At 37.4% G+C, this 25,637-nt stretch overlaps 1 protein-coding gene across 2 annotated transcripts in view; it reads left to right on the plus strand.

Annotated features, from left to right (window-relative positions):
• Positions 1-6,952: 6,952 nt before the first annotated feature.
• CCDC7 (coiled-coil domain containing 7) overlaps positions 6,953-25,637 on the plus strand; it is a 325,108-nt gene continuing 306,423 nt past the window's right edge. For both annotated transcript variants that reach the window (XM_036844965.1, XM_036844966.1), the window contains exons 1-4: positions 6,953-7,160; positions 9,580-9,909; positions 11,077-11,169; positions 16,236-16,319. In XM_036844965.1, the coding sequence (XP_036700860.1) occupies positions 9,631-9,909; positions 11,077-11,169; positions 16,236-16,319 (456 nt within the window). In that variant the 5' untranslated portion in view covers positions 6,953-7,160; positions 9,580-9,630. The remainder of the gene's footprint in view (positions 7,161-9,579; positions 9,910-11,076; positions 11,170-16,235; positions 16,320-25,637) is intronic.

Below are 25,637 nucleotides of genomic sequence, written 5' to 3' on the forward strand. Positions count from 1 at the left end.
CGTGGGAGTCGCGGAGTTTCCCTGGGTGAGCGTTTCTTCCCTTGTCCTGTTTAGAAGCGGTTGCTGGTTCCCTTTCTTGAGTTTCTGCTGTCTAGCTGGTGCATCCCTGGCCCCTAAACCTGGAGACAGACTGCAGTTATTCTGAGCAGCCGCCGTTTGCTGCATTTTTGCTACACAGAAGTGGGGGGTGTTTTTTCTTAACTATCACCCAGTTCAGGCTGGCGAGCAGGCTTGGGGTTCTGCCGTGATTCTTAGTTCTGGATAGAATTGATTGCGAGACGATCCATGGAATGCCAGTAGCCACAGAGTTCAGCTATGTGATTAACTTAAGGTCCCCCAATTTTGCTGTTATTCGGTATTTTCTTGGATTCCTCAGTCCACAAAATAAGAAAACGTATTTTGTGAAGTGTTGGTTGGAAATAACTTCCTTTAATTAAAATGGTATTCTAGGAATCGCTCTTTCCAGTTCAACAAAATAGAAGAAAAAGCTACAAAGTGCAAAACAGAAACTGAAATTTCAACGAAAAAATTTGAACAATTTGGGAATTTAAAAATGCATACATATAATATTCTTTAGTAAGACCTATTGTAAACTAATTTCAGAAAATTCTTGGAATAACTGGCTGCACCTGGAATTGAATTCAATTTATTACTCAGTTAACTAAGAAGTCTGCTTATATATAAGACAATTTGCTGCATAATAGTTTCATTTCCATTTTCTTTTCCGTGGTTAGGGTCTAACAAATTTAAAAGCTTCACAGACTAGGATGAAACCTAACAAATTCCCCTGAAACCAGTTGAAGGAGAGAAATTAATTGAAAAGACTATGGACGTAAGTCAAGTGGTAGATTTGAACCCTGGCAGCGTGGGCTTTTAACACACCAATAGTTTCGTTACCTGTACAAGTAAAAGTGTATGACTTATGATTGTCTTCCCGGTGTTATGGTTCAAAAACCCTTTAAGACTTATACGTAAGGCAGTGTGCTTCAACATTCTGATATTAAACATTCTGATACTAAAGGCAAGTATGTACTAAGCCTATGAAAATTAATTTAACATTCATGACCATGAATTGGCCCATTATATTTATGGGCCAATTATAAATATTATATATATAAATTAAATGATTTTGTGTTTGTGTAAATAGAGACTTAAAGGGACATTTCTAGTCCTAGTTTCAAGAAAAAAAAAGTCAAACAACTAGGGAATGAAAAAATTTTGAAAAGTACGTATATCTAATATTCCTCAGAATGAACTATTACAAACTATAGATAAAACTTCGAAGAACTGGCTACAGCTGGAATTGAATTCAATTTATTACTCAATTAACTAAGAAACATTGAGTGCATGCATAGAATGTTCACTGTGACTTTAGAATTCTCCCTGAGTCTTTTCATGTTTCTGCATATCTTCTGATACCTTTTTGTTCTGGACTATCTTTTCAAGGATATCTGTATAGCAAATAGTTTTGAGAAATTTAGCCTCTCTCTCTGGGGCAGAGGACGGATTTATTGGCTGATCATGATAACAAAGACAATGTCTCCCACCTGAAAAAGGATGAGAAGGTTTGCTAGCAGCGTTTTCAGAAAAGATTAGGGATAGGGTGGAGGGAAGCTCATGGGTGGGGCCGTGAGCTGAGTGGGTTTAGTCACTCTACCCCATGGCTCATGGAAAGGTGTGAGACTAGGGCCAAAATCGGCCCCAACAGGGCCCTCCTTGAGCTTCACGGAGGTGAGTTCCCAGAGTGGGGGAGGGGGGGAAAGATCGGAGTTTCCTAAACAGGGTTCCTCTCAAGGCACCTAACTCACTGAGTGTACAGGCATCAGCTGGCCACTGTTGCTTTGCTCTACAGGAGTCAGGGCTTCGGGAACCAGCACAAATGTTGTTACTCTGGCTGCTGCTATTGCTGTGATTAATAAACTGTTCTTTGTCTCTGGCCCAGGAGTCTCATATCTTCTGCCAGTGTCTATGATACCGTGGTAGGCTGACTTGTTTTCTAACAAATAAGGAAAACTGTAGACCCTTCACAGTTCTTGACAGTTTCAGTGACGAAGATGGAATACTGACACATCATGGCTTCCTGGAACAGGAAATACAAGAGAGCCTCTCCACAGTCCATTTAGTTCACTTAACATGATTTGAGGGAAGTCCTTGGATTTAATAACAGCCATATTATTCAATCCAGCAATAAGTAATCCTCCACTCCATTCTCTGTCACTGAGGAGGAATTAGGGAGATGGCTGCAGGCTGAGTACTGGGAGGCAGGTTCATGACTTGATTCTTGTTATCTCTCCTTGGGGTGAGGGCTAGAGGGTCGATCTGATGGTCAGCCTCACACCCATCCTATGATAACAACCAATGCTAAGATCCACCCTGGGTTAGAGGAAAGTTCTGATCCTTTCATACAACAATTACAGAGACACTCACCAATGCCAAATGCAAAAAGAGGGAAATTTATGTCTGCTATGGGCATAAATCTTGCAAATCTATAGAACTTTGGCTGGTTAGCTTGGGAGATAAGGGGAAGGCACACATATTTGTTAAGGAGGGATGGGAATAGCTTGGCCCTCTTAAGCTCAACTTCTGAATTCTATCAAGCCAATTTTATATCCTTTCAGAGATGACAGTAAAAAGTCAGAGTTTTCTTGAAGTGGGTTTTGACCATAAAGGCACTCTCTGGCCCTCTTAGTGAAAGTTCCTGAGATAGAGAAAATCACATGGAAAATCACAGATGAAGCACTGTACAGCATTTGGGCACTTATTGCCCTGCGTTGCATCTATACTCTCCCCTGTACTGGCCCCCACAGGCTGAAAGATGGGGATATAATGGGTCTTTATAAGTTTTATGAAAATCCTCTTGTCCCTCTTGCTCCTGACTGATTCTTCCAGATGAAAAGTTTGGGTGAAAGTAAAGGATTATTGGAAAGAAATATCAATAGTTTTTGTTCCTGGAATGGGACACATTTATTTTGTGGCAATGGAAGGATAGAAAAAACAAGCACCTGGGGAGGGAGCACCTTAAACACTGGGAAGTACAGGGAAATGAAGGGACATTCATATTCTTTTGTCTTTTAGAACAGCTCCAAGACTCTTCCTCACAGAGGAAAATGCCTTAGTGCAGCTCTCCCAAACTATTGCAAGATCCTTGAATTTAACTGACTCCTGGGTTGCTATCTGATACACAGATTTGATTGCAGTTTGATTGCTATTCTCTTAATAGTACTTCTCTGTATTGGAAATAGCAGCAAATGGCCCCAGCTTCTTCACCTCCCATGGGTATCTTTAAAATTCCATTTTAGCTCCTTTTTATTTTTGAGTCACTGGCTACAACTCTTTTCTGTTTTATTTTATGGTTCACTTTAGGTTTTAGAGTATACATCTTTAACTTATTACATGTATTAGTTTCTTATGACTTCTGTTACAAATTATTACTTGGTGGCTTAAAACAAAATAAATATATTCTCTCATGAAATGTGAAATATTTCATTGGGCTAAAGTCAAAGTGTTGGCAGGGTTACACTCCCTCCAGAAGCTCCAGAAGGGAATTTGCTTCTTTCCTCTTCCAGTTCCTGGTGGCTGCTGACATTCCTTGACTTATGACCACGTCACTCACGTCTTTTGCCTCCCTGGTAATACTGCATTCTCTTTTTCTATGTCACATCTCCCTCTGCCTCTTTTTTTTTTTTCTGGCTGTGCCATGCAGGATTTTAGTTCCCTGAACAGGGATCAAACCCGTGCCCCCTACAGTGGAAGCGTGGAGTCTTAACCACTGGACAGCCAGGGAAGTCCCCCTCTGCCTCTTTCTTATAAGGACACTTGTGGCGCCCAGATTATCTCAGATAATCTCCTCATATCAAAATCCTTAATCACATCTGCTGAGTCTTTGCCGTAAAAGGTAATGAATGTTCACAGGCTCTAGAGTTTAAGACCTTTTATCTTTGGGGGCCATTATCCAGCCTACATCACAGACTGCTTTCAAGTGGTATTATAACAGTTCACATATAGAATAAGAACTTTACAATGTTATATTTCCATTTCTCCCAATTGGCTTTTGTGCTATTATTATTATACATTTTACTTTCACCTATGTTCTAAATTCTTCATCACATTGTTACTGATTTTTCTTTAAACAATTACCTTTGAGGATTTAAATAAGAAAAATATCTTTATGTTTACTCATGTAGTTTCCATTTTTAGTGCTCTTCAATTCTTTGACAGATCTAGATTTGCAACTGGTATCATTCTCCTTCTGGTTGAAAGACTTCCTTCAATATTTATTTAGTGCAGGTATGCTGTTGATTAATTCTTTCAGCTTTTGTGTGTCTGACAAATTCTGTTTCACCTTGTTTTTTGAAAGATAATTATTCTGGCTAAAGAATTCTAGATTAACCATTTTTTTCTTTCAGTACTTTAATAATGTTGCTCTGTCATCTCCAGTATTGCATTTTATAAATTTTGAGGGAATTTCCTTGCAGTCCAGTGGTTAGTACTCCACGCTCTCACTGCTGGGGCTTGGGTTCGATCCCTGGTCTGGGAACTAAGATCCCATAAGACATGGGGCAAGGCCAAAAAAGTAAATAAATAAATAAAGTTTTGATACATTTATATATTGTAACATAATTGCCACTGTGGCAATATTTAGCACCTCTATCACGTTACATAATCATAATACAATATTATTGTCTGTATTCATTATACTTTGCATTAGATCTCTATGGCTTATCTACTACTAAGTTTGTACCCTTAAACAACATCAAACTATTCCCCTATCCTCTGGTAACCATGATTTTACTGTTTTTTTAAAAGTTTGACTTGTTTAGATTCTATATGTAAATGATACCATACAATACTTGTCTTTGTCTATCTGGCTTATCTCACTTAGCATAATGTTGTCTTGTACTGTTTTGGACAAAAACTCTGTTGTCATCTTTGTCTTTGTTACTTTATCTTTGTAATGTGCCTTTTTATCCTTATGGTTTATTTAAAGATTTTCCTTTTTTCAATGCTTTTAAGCAATTTATGATGTGTCTTGTTTCCTTCATGTTTCCTGTGCTTGGTGTTCATTGAGCTTCTCAGATCTGTGGAGTTATACATTTCATCATACTTAGAAAAATAGTTAGGAACCCATATGCATGTATATTATGTCATTTGAAGTTGTTCTGTGGCTCACAGAAATCCTGAATTTTTTTTTTCCCCGCACAGAATCTTTTCTGTATCTTTCTTTCTGGGTGGTTTATCTTGCTATTAGGTTCATGAATCTTTTCTTCTGTGATTGCTAACTTACTGTTTCTCTTAGCCAGTGCATTTTTTCTTCTCAGACATTGTAATCTTCATTTCTGGAAAGTTGATTTGAGTGCTTTCATATCTTCTATCTCCCCACTTAACATGTTCAATCTTTCCTCTAGATTCTTGAATATATGGAATACAGTTGTAATAATTATTTTGTCCTGTCTACCAATGCTATCATCTGTCATGACTGGGGTCATTTTGACTGATTGATTTTTAGCCCGTTACATTAGTATATCGTATTTTCCTCTTTCTTTGCATGATTTACAACTTTTTGTTTTTTGGTTGTGCTGCACAGCATGTGGGATCTTACTTCCCAGACCAGGGATCGAACCTGTGCCCCCTGCAGTGGAAGTGCAGAGTCCTAACCACTGGACTGCCAGGGAATTCCCCTGCAACTTTTGATTGGATACTTGACAGTGTGATTTTTACCTTGTTGGGTGCTGGATGTTTTGATATGCGTATAAATATTCTTGAGCTCTGTTCTGGGTCTCAGTCAAGTTATTGGAAATGTTTGATTCTTTCAGGTATTACTTTGAAGATTCATTTGTCAGGTCCAGAGAAGTGTTTAGTGTAAGACTAGTTTTGACCACCTCCTGTGGCAAAATCCTTGTGAGTACTTAGGGAGTACCCATAAATTATAAAGCTTTTCACTCTAGCTGGTGAGAATACAAAATATTTCCAGCTCTTTGTGACCTGTGAGTATTGTACCCTTTGATGCTTTTAGGTGGCTCTTTCCCTAGCCTAGCATGTATGTGCCCATACATGCATACGGTGACATTAATCCGCTGTGGACTTGAAGGGGGTCCCTCTGAGAATTAATGTAGCTCTCTCACTCTTTTTCAATCTCTTCTTTAGTATTCCCTCCTCTTAACTCAAATTTCCTTGGCCTTACTGGACATCTCTTCTTCAACTCAGGGAGACTTCTGGGGTCTCCCTGGGTTCCCCCCTCTTTGCATTATGATTTGGAAACTCCTCTCTTCAGGAAGTAAGTTTAGGAAATCACAGGGCTCATCTTGTTTGTTTCCTGTTACCCAGGGATCACTGTCATTAATTGCCTGATAGCCAATATCTTGAAATTCATTGTTTCTTATATTTTGTCTGATTTTTCAGTTGGTCAGCTAGGAGGATGAACCCAGTCCCTGTCACACCAGTTTGCTGGAAGCAGAAATCTTCCTATTATCCCTTGAAGAATAATGTAAGTGGTACATGTTCATGGTACATGGTATTTAACATATGTACCTGAATCACTTTGTTGTACACCAGAAATTAACACATTGTAAATCAACTATAGTTCGACAACAACAAAATATTTAATAGTCTAAAAAAAAAATTTGACTCCACAACACCTCGCAGTGAAACATTTAGACGGTGGCAGAGGAGGGCCTGGGGCTCAGGTTTTGTCGGTGTAGCCCAAGCTCTTACAGCACTAAACGGGACGTTATTTCTCGAGGCCAAAAGCCTGTAAGCATCTCCGCGTGTGAAGCGTCTGGAAGGAATCGTATAGGAGACCGACGGCGCGGTGGACACACGCAGGCTCTCGAACACGCCGCCGTTGCCGGAAGCCCTCTCCCCTTTCCCCGCCCGCGTGGGATGGGCGGCTCGCGCCCGCGGCGTCTGACGTAGGACGTCGGCGTCGTGACGTGGCGTCAACGGCCGTCCGGCGGCTGGCGTCTTAGCCTCGCTGCGGCCGCCCGGGGACGCTAAAGCCCGGCGTTTCCTGGCAGCGCAAATGTCCGTTTGTAAAACAGCAGGGCTGGAGTCTGCAGGATTAAGGAAGCCTGGGAGGCGCAGAATTTCCAGCGTTTTCACCTTAGAGCCAGCCTCGCCAGGGCCAAACCACCCAGTAGCCTGACTGCCAGCAGCCTCGGCAGGTATACCGAGTGGTGGGGGACTTCCCTCGTCAGCTGTGGGCGTGTTCACTAGATTCCCTGGCCGAAGCATCCTTGCTTCTCTCTTCATTTCCCCCCCGCGTGACTGCCTCAGCTGTGGCTGAGCTGCTTGTCTTGATGGAGAATTTAAGGACCGTAAACCCTATGCCTCCCACCCCCATAGTTTTGTATAATGTGTCGTTAAAGGGCTTGAAATGGATATCAAGCTAATCCTTGAAGGGAAACCAGAAAACGTTTGTCTTCGTGGTGGAAAGTGACTGATAAACTTGGGTAATTTTATGGTGATAGAGTATCCACCTCCTGGCATTGTTAGGAGAGTTAAATGGAGCAAAAGTGTAAAATCCTTAAGTATTTTTTTATAAGTGTTCACTGCAGGTAACTTTTTTTTTTCTTAAAGTTTCTGTGAACTTTCATGGATCCATTTATTAGGCCGTTTTCTAGCACCTGGTGAGTGCCCCATCCTTTTCTGCTGGTTTCTTGAGGTAGCCCACATCTCTGCCTTCCTGTCTGCTACCTTAGGTAAAGTTTCCCTGTTCCTGTCTAAAGTGCGTTGGACCCATTCGTGCCTTAAAACCCATTTCTTCTTGTTTACTCAAGGGTATCATCACAGCAACTCCCTCTCTCCCAGTCATACTTTTTGCTTTCTACTGAATCATTTCCATCAGCAAATTAGTTTCCTAGGGCTACTGTAATAACGTGCCACAAAAAGGGTGGCCTAAAACGATTTATTGTGAGAGAAATTTATTCTCTAACAATTCTGGAGTCTAGGAATCTGAAATCAAGGTGTTGGCAGGGCTGTGCTCCCCCTGAAGGTTTTTCCTGCCTTCTGGTGGGTGCTGGCAATCCTTAACATTCCTTGGCTTGCAGCTGCACCCCTCCAATCTCTGCCCTTATCGTTTCGTGGCCTTCCCTGTATGTGTACAAGTGTCATCACATGGCTTTCTTATAATGACGCCAGTCATTGGATTTAGGGCCCACCCTATTCCAATATGGCCTCATTTTAACTTGATCACATCTGCAAAGACTGTATTTTCAAATACGGTCATATTCCCAGGTACCAGGGGTTAGGACTTGAACATATCTATTTGGGGGACACAGTTCAACCCACAACAATGGGACTAGTCTATGTGTGGAGCACTGCAGACAACAGAGAGCCAATGCTATTCTATCTTAATTTTGCCAGTCTATCAGACAATTCCCATGGGAGGAGGCATTGTTCTGAGTCTTAATCAGCTTTGGAAAGAGAGAAGTAGGAGAATGAAAGCTTAATAAGTCCTACCCAGTCTATACTTCCTTATTCTAGCATGACATTGGCGCTGCCCCGGTATTACTCTGCTGATACCCTGGGATCAGCAAATAATAGGCTATTACTGTCTATGGAAATAATGGTATATATAAAGGGCCTATATTAGCTCAAGAATGGGGGGGAAAGGTAAAAATAAAATTTTAAAGTTTTCTAAATACGTTCTTTCACTGCTGCCACTGTCTTCTTCCCTCCCTGCAGCTCCTGTCCTGAATGCCCACACATAAATCACACCTCTAGGGGTTTCTCACAGGGTTTTTTTTTTTTTCTTTGTTGTTAGGAATGTTTCCCTCTCCATTTTGTAATTTCTCCAGAGTTGATTTTGGGATTCACCATCTTCATGGCAATTGATAGTCTGGCTATCATTTTATTTTTCTTTTTAAAAATTTTTATTTTATATTGAAGTATAGTTGATTTACAATGTTGTGTTAGTTTCAGGTGTACACCAGAGTGATTCAGTTTTATGTATATATATCTATTCTTTTTCAAATTCTTTTCCCATTTAGGTTATTACAGAATATTGAGTAGAGTTCCCTTTGCTATACAGTAGGTTCTTGTTGGCTGTCTATTTTACTTATTCATTTATTTTGGCTGTGCTGGGGCTTAGTTGCCGCATGCGGGATCTTTAGTTGTGGCATGCGGACTTCTTTGTGGTATGCAAACTCTTAGTTGTGGCATGCATGTGGGATCTAGTTCCCCCACCAGGGATCGAACCCAGGCCCCCTGCATTAGGAGCACGGAGTCTTACCCACTGGACCACCAGGGAAGTCCCTGGTTATCTATTTTAAATATAGTAGTGTGTATATGTCAATCCCAAGCTCCCAATTTATCTACACCCCCCCCCGCCCACCTTTCCCCTTTGTTTTTTTTCTAAGTCTAGGAGTCTGTTTCCGTCTTGTAAATAAGTTCATTTGTATCATTTTTTAAATAATAGATTCCCCATATAAGCGATATCATATGATATTTGTCCTTCTCTGTCTGACTTGCTTCACTTAGTATGATAATCTCCAGGCCCATCCACGTTGCTGCAATGGCATTATTTCATTCTTTTTAATCTGCCATCATTTTTAATCTGAAATCTTAATGTTTTATTTACAGGGAGGAATAAAATTTTTTCATCTATAATTCAGAAGCTAAGTAAATAACAAAATGAAGCCAGTAAAGCATCTGTTGGCATCTAGTAGTAAATTGGCAAATGTTCCAGAATTAACATATAAAAAAGGAGTATTTAATTCACCATTGTCGCCTAAACCAAAAGAAAAACATAGTACAAAATTAGTACGTGATAAACTTGAACCAGTGGTCTTAAGATCTCCACCAACAGGGGAATCCATCATAAGGTATGCTTTGCCCATTCCATCAAGTAAGACAAAGGAGTTAATAGCAGAAGATGAATTGATCAGGAAAATTACCAAACATCTGAAGATGGTAAGATACTTGTTGGTGCCTGGGTTGGGGGTTCCCATGACCATCGTCAGGTTTAGTGATTTCCTTCGAGGACTCACTGGACTCAGTATATAGTCACATTGATGGCCAAGATACATTATAGTGAAAGGATTAAAAGCAAAATCAGCAAAAGGAAAAGGCACATGGGGTGAAGTCTCGAGGAAACCAGGTGCAAGTTTCCAAGATTTCTTTCCCTTTAGAGTCACACAGGACATGCTTAATTCCTTCAACAACAAATTGTTACAGCACATGTGAAACGTCTACCAGAGGAGCTCACTAGAGACTCAGTGCCCAGGGTTTTATTGGAGGTTGGTCACCTAGGTACTCTCTGCCTAGCATGTCCCAAAATTCCAGACTCCCTGAAGGAAAGCAGGTGTTCAGCATAAATCATATAGTTGGTACAATGAGTTTAGGGACAGTGAGCCACTGTCATCAGTCAATGAATAGTGGGAACCCTCCTGAAATCCAAGTTCTGAGACACAAGCAGATCTTTCTAAGGATAGTCTTTTCTAAGTCTCGTGCCTGCTCTGTTAGCTCTTCTCTGCACTTTAGAAACTCTAGCTCTTAGTGTCGGGGAAAAAAAAAATCTTCCTTCTTTCTGAGTTTCTTCCTTGCACAGTGATCCAGAATCGAGTTGTAAATGTACCAAATACCAAGGGAGAACAATGAGGAATAGCACAAATATACAAAAAAAATATAGTTCATCAAACTTCCAAAATACAAGTTTGCTCAAAGTTCAGGGGGTTAGCTCAGAGAATTTCCTTTAAAAATGTATTGCTTTCTGGTCTCCATCTCTCTATTTTGCCCACTCTCTTCAAAGAGGAAAGCCAAGTCAGTTAGATTTTGCGGAAAACTTCGGTGGTAAGTAGATTTGATGCTTCAGCTGTTCATAGACTCCCTTCAGCACAGAAATGGAAGAGTCATAGGGCCTTTCTTCATTGCTAGGGAGGGATCAAGGCCTATTGCTCATACTCCTTCTTCAGGATGATATGAGGTGGGGCATGAGATGGAAAATTTAAGTTTATGGTACTGGTAGAAATAAGTCTTACTGCTAAAATGGTTCTGACATAGTTGATTAAATATCTTTTTAGATTTAATGTAATACTTTTACCCTATATAAGTACATAATTTGCTTTGATTTTCTCATAGGTTGTTTCTACTTTGGAAGAAACCTATGGATTTAGCATTCCAGATGGAGAAGAACCAGTTGTGAAGCCTGTACATGAAGGATTAACCTTTCCTGTAAGTATATGTAATGCTAATGTAGAGACATTAATGCTGAAAAGGGCTAAGATTTTCTTTTAGAGTCTGTATATGTTCTCAGAATGAATCCCCCATCCATGAAAATGATCCTCCTAGGAAACTTGAAAGTAGTGTACTGATTTTTCCATTCTCTGCCGACACTTATCTTAAAGTTTAATTAAGGCAAATCTATATATATTTTTATTACTAAAGTATTTATTGGATTTCAATTTTAAATTTGTTTCCATTCATTTGTATATGTTCTTAAACATTTTATTTATTTATTTTTATTATTATTTTTTATTCTTATTAGTCATCCATTTTATATACATCAGTGTATACATGTCAATCCCAATCTCCCAAATCTTCACACCACCACATATCTATATCTTGAGCCTACTTTTGATGCTAATGCATCTCTTGTTTAATATGTAAGCTTGTGGTTGGCTGTTGGTTTGCAATGTATATTCTTTATTGTGTTAAGAAAGTATTCTTCTATTTATGGTTTGCTAAATAAAAAACCCCCAACATTGAAGAGATTACTGAGTTTTAATAAATGTCTTTGTTGTATATATTGAAATAATATAACTATTAAGGTGATTATGTGGTTCACCTTCAGTCTATTGATGAGACAAATTATTTTTACATATTTCTTAATAGTTGACTATACTTTAATACACTGTACTCGTTGTTCATTATTATTTTATAATTAGTTTTGTTAGTTAGGGATTGAGTTTGGCTTCATGTAATAAAATACCTATGTTGGGTCTTTCAAACCATGAACATAGTATGTTTCTCCATTTATTTGATTGATTTCATTGTCGTGTTTGATTTCTTTCTTCAGCATTCTGTAATTTTCATCATAAAAATCCTGTATATTGTTCTTCAGATTTATACATTAATATTTCATGTTTTTTGGAATGATTTTTAATGGCATTGTATTTTTAATTTCAGTTTCCACCTGTTTGTTATTAGTATATAGAAATATGATTGATTTTCGTGTGTTGATCTTACATCTTGCAACCTTGCTCAATGTACTTCTTTATTCTAGGAATCTTTCTGTAGATACTTTGGGGTTTTATACATAGACAGTTATGTCATCTTCAAATAAGGACAGTTTTACTTCTTCTTGTCCAATTTGAATGTTTTAATTTCCTTGTCTCTCTCTTTCTCTTTTTTTTTCTTGGCTGTGCCATGCGGCATGTGGGATCTTAATTCCCTGACCAGGGGTCGAACCTGTGCCCTGTGCAATGGAAGCACAGATTCTTAACCACTGGATTGCCAGGGAAGTCCCCACATATCTTTTTGAATTAGAGTTTTCTCTGGATATATGCCCAGGAGTGGGATTGCCGGATCATATGGTAACTCTATTTTTAGTTTTTTGAGGAACGTCCATACTGTTCTCCATGGTGGCTGCACCAATTTACATTTCCACCAACTAGGTAGGGGGGTTCCTTTTGCTCCACACCCTTGCCAGCATATATTATCTGTAGACTTTTTAATGATGGCCATTCTGACTAGTGTGAGGTGATATCTCATTATAGTTTTGATTTGTGTTTCTCTAATAATTAGCGATATTGAGAATCTTTTCATGTGCCTGTATGTTTTCTTTTTCATATGCCTATCTGTATGTCTTCTTTGGAGAAATGTCTGTTTAGGTCTTCAGCCCATTTTTTGATTGGGTTGTTTGTTTTTCTGATATTAAGCCGCATGAGCTGTTTGTGAATTTTGGAAATTAATCCCTTGTTGGTAACATCATTTGCAAATATTTTCTCCCAGTCTATAAGTTGTCTTTTTGTTTTGTTTATGGTTTCCTTTGCTGTGCAAAAGCTTTTAAGTTTAATTACGTCCCATTTGTTTAGTTTTGTTTTTGTTTCCTTTACTCTAGGAGAGGGAGCCAAAAAAATATTGCTACGTTTTATGTCAAAGAGTGTTTTGCCTATGTTTTCCTCTAGAGTTTTATAGTGTCTGGCCTTACATTTAGGTCTTTAATCCATTTTGAGTTTATTTTTGTGTTATGGTGTTAGGGAGTGTTCTAATTTCATTCTTTCACATGTAGCTGTCCAGTTTTCCCAGCACCACTTATTGAAGAGGCTGTCTTTTCTCCATTGTATATTCTTGCCTCCTTTGTTGTAGATTATTTGACCATATGTGCTTGGGTTTATTTCTGAGCTTTCTGTCCTGTTCCATTAATCTACATGTCTCTTTTTGTGCCAGTACCATACTGTTTTGATTACTGTAGCTTTGTAGTATAGTCTGAAGTCAGGGAGAGTGATTTCTCAAGCTCCATTCTTCTTTCTCAGGATTGTTTTGGCTATTTGGGGTCTTTTGTGTTTCTATACAAATTTTTAAATTTTTTTGCTCTAGTTCTGTGAAGAATGGCATTGGTAATTTGATAGGAATTGCATTGAAAGCATAGATTGCCTTGGGTAGTGTGGTCTTTTTAACACTATTGAGTCTTCCAATCCAAGAACACAGTATATCTTTCCATCTGTTTGTGTCACCTTCAGTTTCTTTCATTAGCGTCTTATAGTCTTTGGAGTACAGGTCTTTTGTTTCCTTAGGTAGGTTTATTCCTAGGTACTTTATTTTATTTTTTGATGTGATGGGATTGTTTCCTTAATTTCTCTTTCTGATCTTTTGTTGTTAGTGTATACAAATGCGACAGGTTTCTGTATATTAATTTTGTATCCTGCAACTTTACTGAATTCATTGATGAGCTTCAGTAGTTTTCTAGTAGTGTCTTTAGGATTTTCTATGTATAGTATCATGTCATCTGAAAACAGTGACAGTTTTACTTCTTCTTTTCCAATTTGGATTCCTTTTCTTTTTCTTCTCTGAGTGCTGTGGCTAGGACTTCCAAAACTATGTTGAGTAAAAGTGACGAGGGTGGGCATTCTCACAGTTGAGTATAATGTTAGCTGTGGGTTTGTCATATATGACCTTTATTATGTTGAGGGTATGTTCCCTCTATTCCCACTTTCTAAAGAGGTTTTTTTTAATCATAAATGGATGTTGAATTTTATGAAAAGTTTTTTCTGCATCTATTGAGATGATCATATGGTTTATATTCTTCAATTTGTTAATGTCGTGTGTCACATTGATTGATTTGTGGATATTGAAAAATCCTTGCATCCCTGGGATAAATCCCACTTGGTCATATTGTATGAACCTTTTAATGTATTGTTGGAGTAGGTTTGCTTGTATTTTGAGGATTTTTGCATCTATGTTCATCAGTGATATGGGGCTGTAATTTTCTTTTTTTGTGGTATCTTTGTCTGGTTTTGGTATCAGGGTGATGGTAGCCTCATAGAGTGACTTCAGAAGTCTTCCTTACTCTCCAGTTTTTTGGAATATTTTCGGAAGGATAGGTGTTAACTCTTCTCTAAATGTTTGGTAGAAGTCACCTGTGAAGTCATCTGGTCCTGGACTTTTGTTTTTTGGGAGTTTTTAAATTATTCTTTCAATTTCAGTTCTGATAATTGGTCTGTTCATATTTTCTATTTGTTCTTGGTTCAAGAATTTGTCCATTTCTTCTGGATTGTCCATTTTATTGGCTTAGAGTTGCTTGTAGTAGTCTCATGATCCTTTGTATTTCTGTGGTGTTGGTTGTAACTTTTCCTTTTTCATTTCTGATTTTATTGATTTGGGCCCTCTCCCTTCTTTTCTTGATGAGTCTGGCTAAAGTTTTATCAATTTTGTTTGTTTTTTCAAAGAACTAGCTTTAGATTTCATTGGTCTTTTCTATTGTTTTTTTAATCTCTATTTCATTTATTTCAGCTCTGATCTTTATGATTTCTTTTCTTCTACTAGCTTTGGGTTTTGTTTGTTCTTTATTCTAGTTGCTTTAGGTGTAGGGTTAGGTTGTTTGAGATTTTTCTTGTTTCCAGAGGTAAGCTTGTATTGCTGTAAACTTCCCTCTGTAGAACTGCTTTTGCTGCATCCCGTAGGTTTTGGATTATCATGCTTTCATTTTCATTTGTCTCTAGGTATTTTTTGATTTCCTCTTTGATTTCTTCATTGAGCCATTGGTTGTTTAGCAGCATATTGTTTAGCATCCATGTGTTTGTGTTTTTTGCAGTTTTTTCTTGTAGTTGATTTTTAGCCTCATAGTGTTGTGGTCAGAAAGGATGCTTGATATTTCAGTTTTCTTGTATTTAGCGAGGCTTGCTTTGTGGCCCAGCATGTGATCTATCCTGGATAATGTTCTGTGTGCACTTGAAAAGAATATGTATCTTGATCAAATTGATGTTCATCGTCTATTTGTGGCACCTGAATGTGGGTGGAAGAAAATCCCCAAGTCTGCTAATGATCTCACTTTATATTTGTGATTAGTAACTCTAGTTAATTCATTTTCCCACTCTCCTGAATGACTATTTTAGTTTCCCCCTCTGTCTCCTATATGATTATAGGTTTTACCATGATAAAAAAATATGAACCTCTGAGTATGTTTAAAATGTAATGTTGAGGGATCATATTTGTCCTGGAGAACATTCTATCAGAATTCTAACTGTATATAAGGATCTGAGATTTATTTATCTTTGGTCAGTTGCCTGGTTTACAGATCACTGCTCTACTAAAAGAGGTTCAGTCATTGTGACTTTTTAATATGTAACTTTTTTCCTCAAAATTTTCTGTTGCTCATTAAGTAAGGGTGAAAGACTATATCTCTTGGCAAGTATAGTTATAATCAGAAGTCATAATTAGCAGTCATTTTTTAACACAAAGCGTTATTTAACATATATTTAAGTGTGTACTTTTTTTGCTACCCCTAAATTTCAGAAGGCTAAGGCTGGAATTCTTGATTTTCTACACCTGTGCAGAGGAGAATGCGAGGAGAGACATAGCTGGGTATATGTCATTACTGAGCCACTCCCCAGAATGTACTTTGTTTCTGGGAAAATTTGCTAGTATAGCATTTGGAACATGGTTTCTCATTTTATGCATTTCAAGGGACAGAAATTACATACACAAAACTATTTTCAAAAGTAGTTAAATATACTAAAAGATAGATGGATATGTGTATGAATTCTGAAATAAAAGTAACTTTCTCCTTTTTTCATAAGGTTGGGGATGATCTGAATTCATTCTTGGTATGTTGTTCACAATTTGCAGCTCAGTTAGAAGCAGCAGCTAAGGAAGAACGTAATGTACGTATTCTGTGTAAACTGCTAAGCATAAAATATTACTTAATATTTTAATTATAAGCTACTAATATTCATTAATAATAAAACAAGATAAACTGATAATAATTACTAATTAAATTACTATTCATTATTATTAACAATCATTTTAATAATAAAATATTTAAAGTTATATTGGTTGTTTGATCTTGAATATGATAATCCAGTCAGCAATATTAGTCTAGATATAGTGCCTTAAGTAGTTATAAAGAGCATTGGAAAGCATTCTATTTATCGTAGGCGTTTATGTCTGTGAATTGTCCTTTATGTACAGCGTTGACTGGGTCATTAATATTTTCATATGTAGTACTTATATTTTACTGTGTTTTTTAAATAAGTACATTTATATTACAAAAGTAATGGCATAAATAATGAAAATTTAAAAATGAAGGCATACAAAAAGAAAATAAAAGTCATCATAATCCTGTTTCTCTGAGGTAACTCTTGTCAACATATTTTTGTTTACCTTCCTATTTTTCCATAGTTATACATATTATTCTTTAGAAATTAAATAATACCATATGTATTATTTGGTAATACATTTTCTTATTTTGTGAGTTTTGAAAAGTAACATTCATTGTGTTTTAGCTGATTTTGAAAGTATTATTGTGGAACATTTGAAGAAGTATGAAAAGTACATAGGAAAATAAATTATGTGCAATGTTACTCTGATGCATAAGCATTAGTAACATTATAAAATATACTTTCTCGTGTTTTGCTATATATATACACACACACACACACATATATATTTATATACACATTTTTCTAATTTTTTAATTGGAAAATGAACATAAAGTATACTATCTTAAGCATTTTTAAGTGTACAGTTCAGTGGTGTTAAGTACATTTATATTGTGTAACCATCACTGCCTTCCACTACAGAGCTCTTTCCATCTTGCAAAACTGAAACTGTATGCATTAAACAATAACTTCCTGTGACTCCCTCTGTTTGGCACCTAGTAATCACCATTCTACTCTCAGTTACTATGAGGGGTTGTTTTTGTTTGTTTTGATTTCATGTGTAAGTGGGGTCATGCAATATTTTTCTTTCTGTGTCTGGCTTGTTTCACTTACCATAGTGTCTTACAGATTCATCAATGTTGTCACAAATGGCAGGTTTTCCTTCTTTTTTTAATGCCTGAATAATATTCCATTTTGTATGTATATCACAATTTCTTTATCCATTCATCCATTGATGGACACTTAGACTGTTTCAGTATCTTGGCTATTGTGAATAATGCTGCAAAGACCATGGGAGTGCAGATATCTTTTTGAGATACTGATTTTGTTTCCTTTGGATATATACCTGAAAGTGTTATTGCTGGATCATATGGTACTTATATTTTTAATTTTTTTTAGAAACCTACATACTGTTTTCCATAGTTGCTATATCCATTTACATACCCACCAACAGTGCATGAGGGTTCCCTCTCTCCACATCCTTATCAGTGTTTATTTTCTCTTGTCTTTTTGGTAATACACATTTTCACAGGTGTGAGGTGATATCTCATGATTTTGATTTGCATTTCCCTGATGATGAGTGATCTTGAACACCTTTTCTTGCACCCATTATTCATTTGTATGTCTTGTTTGGAAAAATGTCTATTTTTCTATTTCTTTGCCCATTTTAAAATCAGGTTATTTGTTATTTTGCTATTGAGTTGCATGAGTTCCTTATATATTCTGGATATTAAGCCTTTTTACAGTAATATATATGGTTTGCAAATATTTGCTCCCATTCCATGGATTGCCTTTTCATTTTGTTGATGGTTTCCTTTCATGTGTGGTGACTTTTTAATTTGATGTAGACCCATTTGTTTATTTTTTTCATTCTTTTAAAAAGTTTTATTTTTTTCTATGTATTTATTTATGTATTTATTTTGGCTGCACTGGGTCTTAGTTGCGGCATGCAAGCTTCGTGGTTGTGGCATGCGAACATCTTAGTTGTGGCATGTGGACTTCTTAGTTGCGGCATGTGGACTCGTAGTTGTGGCATGCATGTGAGATCTAGTTCTCCAACCAGGGATTGAGCCCAGGCCCCCTGCATTGGAAGCGCAGAGTCTTACCCACTGGACCACCAGGGAAGTCCCCCATTAGTTTATTTTTGCTTTTGTTAAGCTTGGGCTTTAGGTGTCATGTCCAAGAAATCATTGCCAAATCCAATTTCCTGACACTTTTCCCCTCTGTTTTCTTCCAGCAGTTTAATAGGTTTAGATCTTGTATTCAGGTTATGGATCCATTCTGAGTTAATTTTTATACATAGTGTAAGGGAAGGATGAACTTTGTTCTTTGCATGTGGATATCTAATTTTTTCAGCATTATTTGTTGAAGAGATTGTTCTTTCCCCATTGGTACTCTTGTATAAAATCATTTTGCCATATATGATAGGGTTTATTTCTGGGTTTTCAATTCTGTTCCATTGGTTTATGTATCTTTTAAATTATTTTTTTATTTTTATTTTTAAAAATTTAGATATCATTCACATATAACACTGTATTAGTTTTAGGTGTACATATGTATCTATCTTTATGACAGTACAGCACTGTCTTAATTACAGTTGCTGTAGTGTATCTTGAAATCAGGAAGGTTGAGGCCTATGACTTTGTTTTGATTTTTGAAGATTGTTTTGGCTATTGGGGGGCCCTTGATATTACATATGAATGTTAGTATTTTTTCTATTTCTTCAGAAAATGCCATTGGGATTTTGATAGGGATTGCACTGGCTATTATGTACATTTTAACAGTAGTAAATCTTCCAATCCATGACCATGGGGTGTCTTTCCATCTATTTGTATCTTGTTTAATTTCTTTTAGCCATGTTTTATAGTTCCCTGTGTTAAAATCTTTCATCTCCTTGGTTTATTTTATTCCTAAATATTTTTATCTTTTTTGATGCTATAGTAAATTGGATTATTTTCTTAATTTTCTTTTTGGATTGGTCATTGTTAACATATACGAACGCAACTGACTTTTTTTTTCCAACATCTTTATTGGAGTATAATTGCTTTACAATGTTGTGTTAGTTTCTGCTGTATAACAAAGTGAATCAGCTATATGTATACATATATCCCCATATCCCCTCCCTCTTGCATCTCCCTCCCACCCTCCCTATCCCACCGCTCTAGGTGGTCACAAAGCACCGAGCTGATCTCCCTGTGCAATGCGGCTGCTTCCCACTAGCTATCTATTTTACATTTGGTAGTGTATATATGTCGATGCTACTCTCACTTTGCCCCAGCTTCCCCCTCCCACACTGTGTCCTCAAATCCATTCTCTATGTCTACATCTTTATTCCTGCCCTGCAACTAGGTACATCAGTACCATTGTTTTTTTTTTTAAGATTCCATGTATATGCATTAGCATACGGTATTTGTTTTTCTCTTTCTGACTTACTTCACTCTGTATGACAGACTCTGAGTCCATCCACCTCACTGCAAATAACTCAATATCGTTTCTTTTTATGGCTGAGTAATATTCCATTGTATCTATGTGCCACATCTTCTTCATCCATTCATCTGTCGATGGACATTTAAGTTGGTTCCATGTCCTGGCTGTTGTAAATAGTGCTGCAGTGAACATTGTGGTACATGACTCTTTTTGAATTATGGTTTTCTCAGGGTATATACCCAGTAATGAGATTGCTGGGTCATATGGTAGTTCTATTTTTAGTTTTTTAAGGAACCTCCATACTGTTTTTCCATAGTGGCTGTATCAATTTACATTCCCACCAACAGTGCAGGAAGGTTCCCTTTTCACCACACCCTTTCCAGCATTTATTGTTTCTAGATTTTCTGATGATGGCCATTCTCACCGACGTGAGGTGATACCTCATTGTGGTTTTGATATGCATTTCTCTAATGGTGATGTTGAGCATCTTTTCATGTGCCTCTTGGCCATCTGTACATCTTCCTTGATGAAATGTCTATTTAGGTCTTCTGCCCATTTTTTAACAGGATTGTTTGTTTTTCTTTTTGATATTGAACTCCATGTGCTGTTTGTATATTTTGGAGATTAATCCTTTGTCTGTTGTTTCATTTGCAAATATTTTCTCCTGTTCTGAGGGTTGTCTTTTTGTCTTGTTTATGGTTTCCTTTGCTGTGCAAAATCTTTTAAATTTAATTAAGTTCCATTTGTTTATTTTTATTTCTGTTACTCTAGGAGGTGGGCAAAAAAGATCTTGCTGTGGTTTATGTCAAAGAGTGTTTTTCCTGTGTTTTCCCGTAAGAGTTTTATAGTGTCTGGTCTTACATTTAAGTCTTTAATCCATTTTGAGTTTATTTTTGTTGATGGTGTTAGGTAGTGTTCTAATTTCATTCTTTTACATGTGGCTGTCCAGTTTTCCCAGCACCACTTATTGAAGAGGCTGTCTTTTCTCCATTGTATGTTCTTGCCTCCTTTGTCGTAAATTAGGTGCCCATATGTGCATGGGTTTATCTCTGGGCATTCTATCCTGTACCATTATCTATATTTCTCTTTTTTTGTGCTAGTACCATACTGTGTTCATTACTGTCTCTTTGTGGTATACTTTGAAGTCAGGGAGCCTGATTCCTCCAACCCTGTTTTTCTTTCTCAAGATTGCTTTCACTATTTGGGATCTTTTGTGTTTCCGTACGAATTGTAAAATTATTTGTTCTAATTCTGTGAAGAATGCCATTGGTAGTTTGATAGGGATCGCATTGAATCTGTAGATTGCTTTGGTTCGTATAGTCATTTTCAGAATATTGATTCTTCCAATCCAAGCACATGGTATATTTCTCCATCTGTTTATGTCATCTTTGATTTCTTTCATCACTGTTTTATAGTTTTCTGAGGACAAGTCTTTTGTCTCTTTAGGCAGGTTTATTCCTATGTATTTTATTCTTTTTGTTGCAGTGGTAAATGGGAGTGTTTCCTTAATTTCTCTTTCTGATTTTTCATTGTTGGTGTATAGCAATGGCAGAGATTTCTGTGCATTAATTTTGTATCCTGCAACCTTACCAAATTCATTGATTAGTTCTAGTAGTTTTCTCGTTGCATCCTTAGGATTTTCTATGTATAGTATCATGTCATCTGCAAACAGTGACAGTTTTACTTCTTTTCCAATGTGTATTCCTTTGATTTCTTTTTCTTCTCTGATTGCCGTGGCTAGGACTTCCAAAACTATGTTGAATAACAGTGGTGAGAGAGCACATCCTTGTCTTTTTCCTGATCTTAGTGGAAATGCTTTCAGTTTTTCACCATTGAGTATGATGCTTACTGTGGGTTTGTCATATATGGCCTTTGTTATGTTAAGGTACGTTCCCTCTATGCCCATTTAATGGAGAGTTTTTATCATAAATGGGTGTTGAATTTTGTCAAAAGCTTTTTCTGCATCTATTGAGATGATCATATGGTTTTTATTCTTCAATTTGTTAATGTGGTGTATCACATTGATTTATTTGCATATATTGAGGAATCCTTGCATCCGTGGGGTAAATCCCACTTGATCATGGTGTATGACCCTTTTAATGTGCTGTTGGATTCTGTTTGCTACTAATTTGTTCAGGATTTTTGCATCTATATTCATCAGTGATATTGGTCTATATTTTTCTTTTTTTGTGATATCTTTTTCTGATTTTGGTATTAGAGTGATGGTGGCCTTGTTAAATGAGTTTGGGAGTGTTCCTTCCTCTGCAATTTTGAGGAAGAGTTTGAGAAGGATGGGTGTTAGCTCTTCTCTAAATGTTTGATAGAATTCTCCTGTGAAGCCATCTGGTCCTGGACTTTTGTTTGGTGGAAGATTTTTAATTATGGTTTCAGGTTCATTACTTGTTTTTTTTAAGATACATTTTCTTTTTTTTTTTTAATTTATTTATTTATTTATGGCTGTGTTGGGTCTTCGTTTCTGTGCGAGGGCTTTCTCTAGTTGCGGCAAGCAGGGGCCACTCTTCATTGCGGTGCGCGGGCCTCTCGCTCTCGCGGCCTCTCTTGTTGCGGAGCACAGGCTCCAGACGCGCAGGCTCAGCAATTGTGGATCACGGGCCTAGTTGCTCCGCGGCATGTGGGATCCTCCCAGACCAGGGCTCGAACCCGTGTGCCCTGCATTGGCAGGCAGATTCTCAACCACTGCGCCACCAGGGAAGCCCCCAGGTTCATTACTTGTGATAGTGCTGTTTATATTTTCTAATTATTCCTGGTTCAGTCTTGGAAAATTGTATATTTGCAAGAATTTGTCCATTTCTTTCAGGTTGTCCATTTTATTGGCATTTAGTTGTTTGTTGCAGTTTCTCATAATCCATTGTATTTCTGCGGTGTCAGTTTTGATTTCTCCTTTTTCATTTCTAATTTTGTTGATTTGCATCCTCTCCCTTTTTTTTTGTTGAGTCTGACTAAGGGTTTATCAATTTTGTTTATCTTCTCAAAGAACCCGCTTTTAGTTTTATTGATCTTTGCTATTGTTTTCTTCATTTCTATTTCATTTATTTCTGCTCTGATCTTTATTATTTACTGACTTTGGGTTTTCTTTGTTCTTTCTCTAGTTGTTTTAAGTTTAGGGTTAGATTGTTTATTTGAGATATTTCTTGTTCCTTGAGGTGAGGTTGAATTGCTTTAAACTTCCCTCTTAGAACTGCTTTTGCTGTGTCCCATAGGTTTTGGGTCATCTTGTTTTTGTTGTCATTTGTTTCTGTGTATTTTTAAATTTCTTTGACTTTTTCAGTGATCTCTTGGTTATTTAGTAGCTCATTGTTTAGCCTCCATGTATTTGTGTTTTTTACAGTTTTTTCCTGTAATTGATTTCCTGTCTCATAACACTGTGGTCAGAAAATATGCTGATACAATGTCAGTTTTCTTAAATTTTCCAAGTCTTGATTTGTGACCCAAGATGTTATCTATCCTTAGAGAATGTTCCCTGTGCAGTTGAGAGAAAGTGTATTCTGCCACTTTTGGGTGGAATGTTCTAGAAATATCCATTAAATCTGTCTGGTCTATTGTGTCATTTAAAGCTTGTGTTTCCTTGCTATTTTTGTTTTTAAAATTTATTTATTTATTTATTTATTTATTTATGGCTGTGTTGGGTCTTTGTTTCTGTGCGAGGGCTTTCTCTAGTTGCGGCAAGTGGGGGCCACTCTTCATCGCGGTGCGCGGGCCTCTCACTATTGCGGCCTCTCTTGTTGTGGAGCACAGGCTCCAGACGCGCAGGCTCAGCAACTGTGGCTCACGGGCCTAGTCGCTCCGCAGCATGTGGGATCTTCCCAGACCAGGGCTCGAACACGTGTTCCCTGCGTTGGCAGGCAGATTCTCAACCACTGCGCCACCAGGGAAGCCCTCCTTACTATTTTCTGTTTGGATGATCTGTCCATTGGTGTACGTGGGGTGTTAAAAGTCCCCTACTATTATTGTGTTAATGTCGATTTCTCCTTTCATGGTTGTTAGCATTTGCCTTATGTATTGATGTGCTTCTATGTTGGGTGTATAAGCACTTATAATTGTTATATCTTCTTCTTGGATTGATCCTTTGATCATTATGTAGTGTCCTTCCTTATCTCTTATACCAGTGTTTATTTTAAAGTCTATTTTTATCTGATACGAGTATTGCTACTCCAGCTTTCTTTCTTTTTTTTTTTTTCCCAGCTTTCTTTTGATTTCCATTTGCATGGACTATCTTTTTCCATCCCTTCACTTTCACTCTGTATGTGTCCCTAGGTTTGATGTGGGTCTCTTATAGACAGCATATATATGGGTCTTGTTTTTGTATCCATTCAGCCAGCTGTGTCTTTTGGTTGGGGCATTTAATCCATTTACATTCAGGGTTATTATCGATATGTATGTTCCTATTACCATTTTCTCAATTGTTTTGGGTTTGTTTTTGTGGATCTTTTTCTTCTCGTGTTTCCCGCCTAGAGAAGTTTCTTTAGCATTTGTTGTAAAGCTGGTTTGGTGGTGCTGAATTGTCTTAGCTTTTGCTTGTTTGAAAAGCTTTTGATTTCTCCATCGAATCTGAATGAGATCCTTGCTGGGCAGAGTAATCTTGGTTTTAGATTTTTCTGTTTCATCACTTAAGTATATTCTGCCATGCCCTTCTGACTTACAGTGTTTCTGCTGAAAAATGAGCTGATAATCTTATGGGGATTCCTTTGTATATTATTTTTTGTTGTTCCTTTGCTGCTTTTAATTTTTTTCTCTGAATTTAATTTTTTTTTTTTTAGTTTGATTAATATGTGTCTTGGTGTGTTTTTCCTAGGGTTTATCCTGTATGGGACTCTCTGTGCTTTCTGGATTTGGGTGACTGTTTCCTTTCCCATGTTAGGGAATTTTTCGACCATAATCTCTTCAAATATTGTCTCAGACCCTTTCTGTTTTTCTTCTTCTTATGGGACCCCTATAATTCGAATGTTGGTGCCTTTAGTGTTGTCCCAGAGGTCTCTGAGATTGTCTTCAATTCTTCTCATTCTTTTTTCTCTATTCTGCTCCTCAGCAGTTATTTCCACCATTTTGTCTTCTAGCTCACTTATTCGTTCTTCTGCCTCAGTTCTGTTATTGATTCTTTTTAGTGTATTTTTCATTTCAATTATTTTGTTCATCTCTGTTTGTTTGTTCTTTAGTTCTTGTAGATCTTTGTTAAACATTTCTTGTATTTTCTCAATCTGTGCCTCCATTCTATTTCCGAGATTCTGGATCATCTTTACTGTCATCACTCTGAATTCTTTTTCAGGTAGATTGCCTATTTCCTCTTCATTTATTTGGTCTTGTAGGTTTTTACCTTGCTCCTTCACCGTGACATATTTTTTTATGGTCTCATTTTTTTTTTTTTTTTTTAATGTGGGGGATTGTGTTCCTGTCTTACTGGTTGTTTGTCCTGAGACTTCCAGCACTGGAGTTTGTAGGCTATTGCGTAAAGCTGGGTCTTGGTGCTGAGATGAGGACCTCTGTGAGACCTCACTCTGATGAATATTCCCTGGGGTCTGAGGTTGTCTGTTAGCCCAGTGGTTCGGGCTTGGACCTCCCACTGCAGGAGCTTTGGCCCGACCCCTGGCTCGTGAACTAAGGTCCCGCAAGCCGTGTGGGGTGCCAAGAACAAAAAAGAACAATTACAAAGTAAAAAATAAAATTAGACTAGGAAACTAATAGATATGTTAGAAAGAATATAAAAATAAAAATATAGATAAGTCAACAACCAGCAGCTTCATCAGTACCACAACAGTAAAAAAGAGGAAGAGGGAAAAGAAAAGGGGGGGAAAGGCCTTGGCTGTGGAGGGCAGGGCCTAAGCAAGGGCGAGGTTTGGGTGGTGGGCGGGGCATATGGTTAGGATCCATGTGGCTGGA

Source organism: Balaenoptera musculus, chromosome 2, assembly GCF_009873245.2.
Source record: "Balaenoptera musculus isolate JJ_BM4_2016_0621 chromosome 2, mBalMus1.pri.v3, whole genome shotgun sequence".
Taxonomy (NCBI): Eukaryota; Metazoa; Chordata; class Mammalia; order Artiodactyla; family Balaenopteridae; genus Balaenoptera; species Balaenoptera musculus.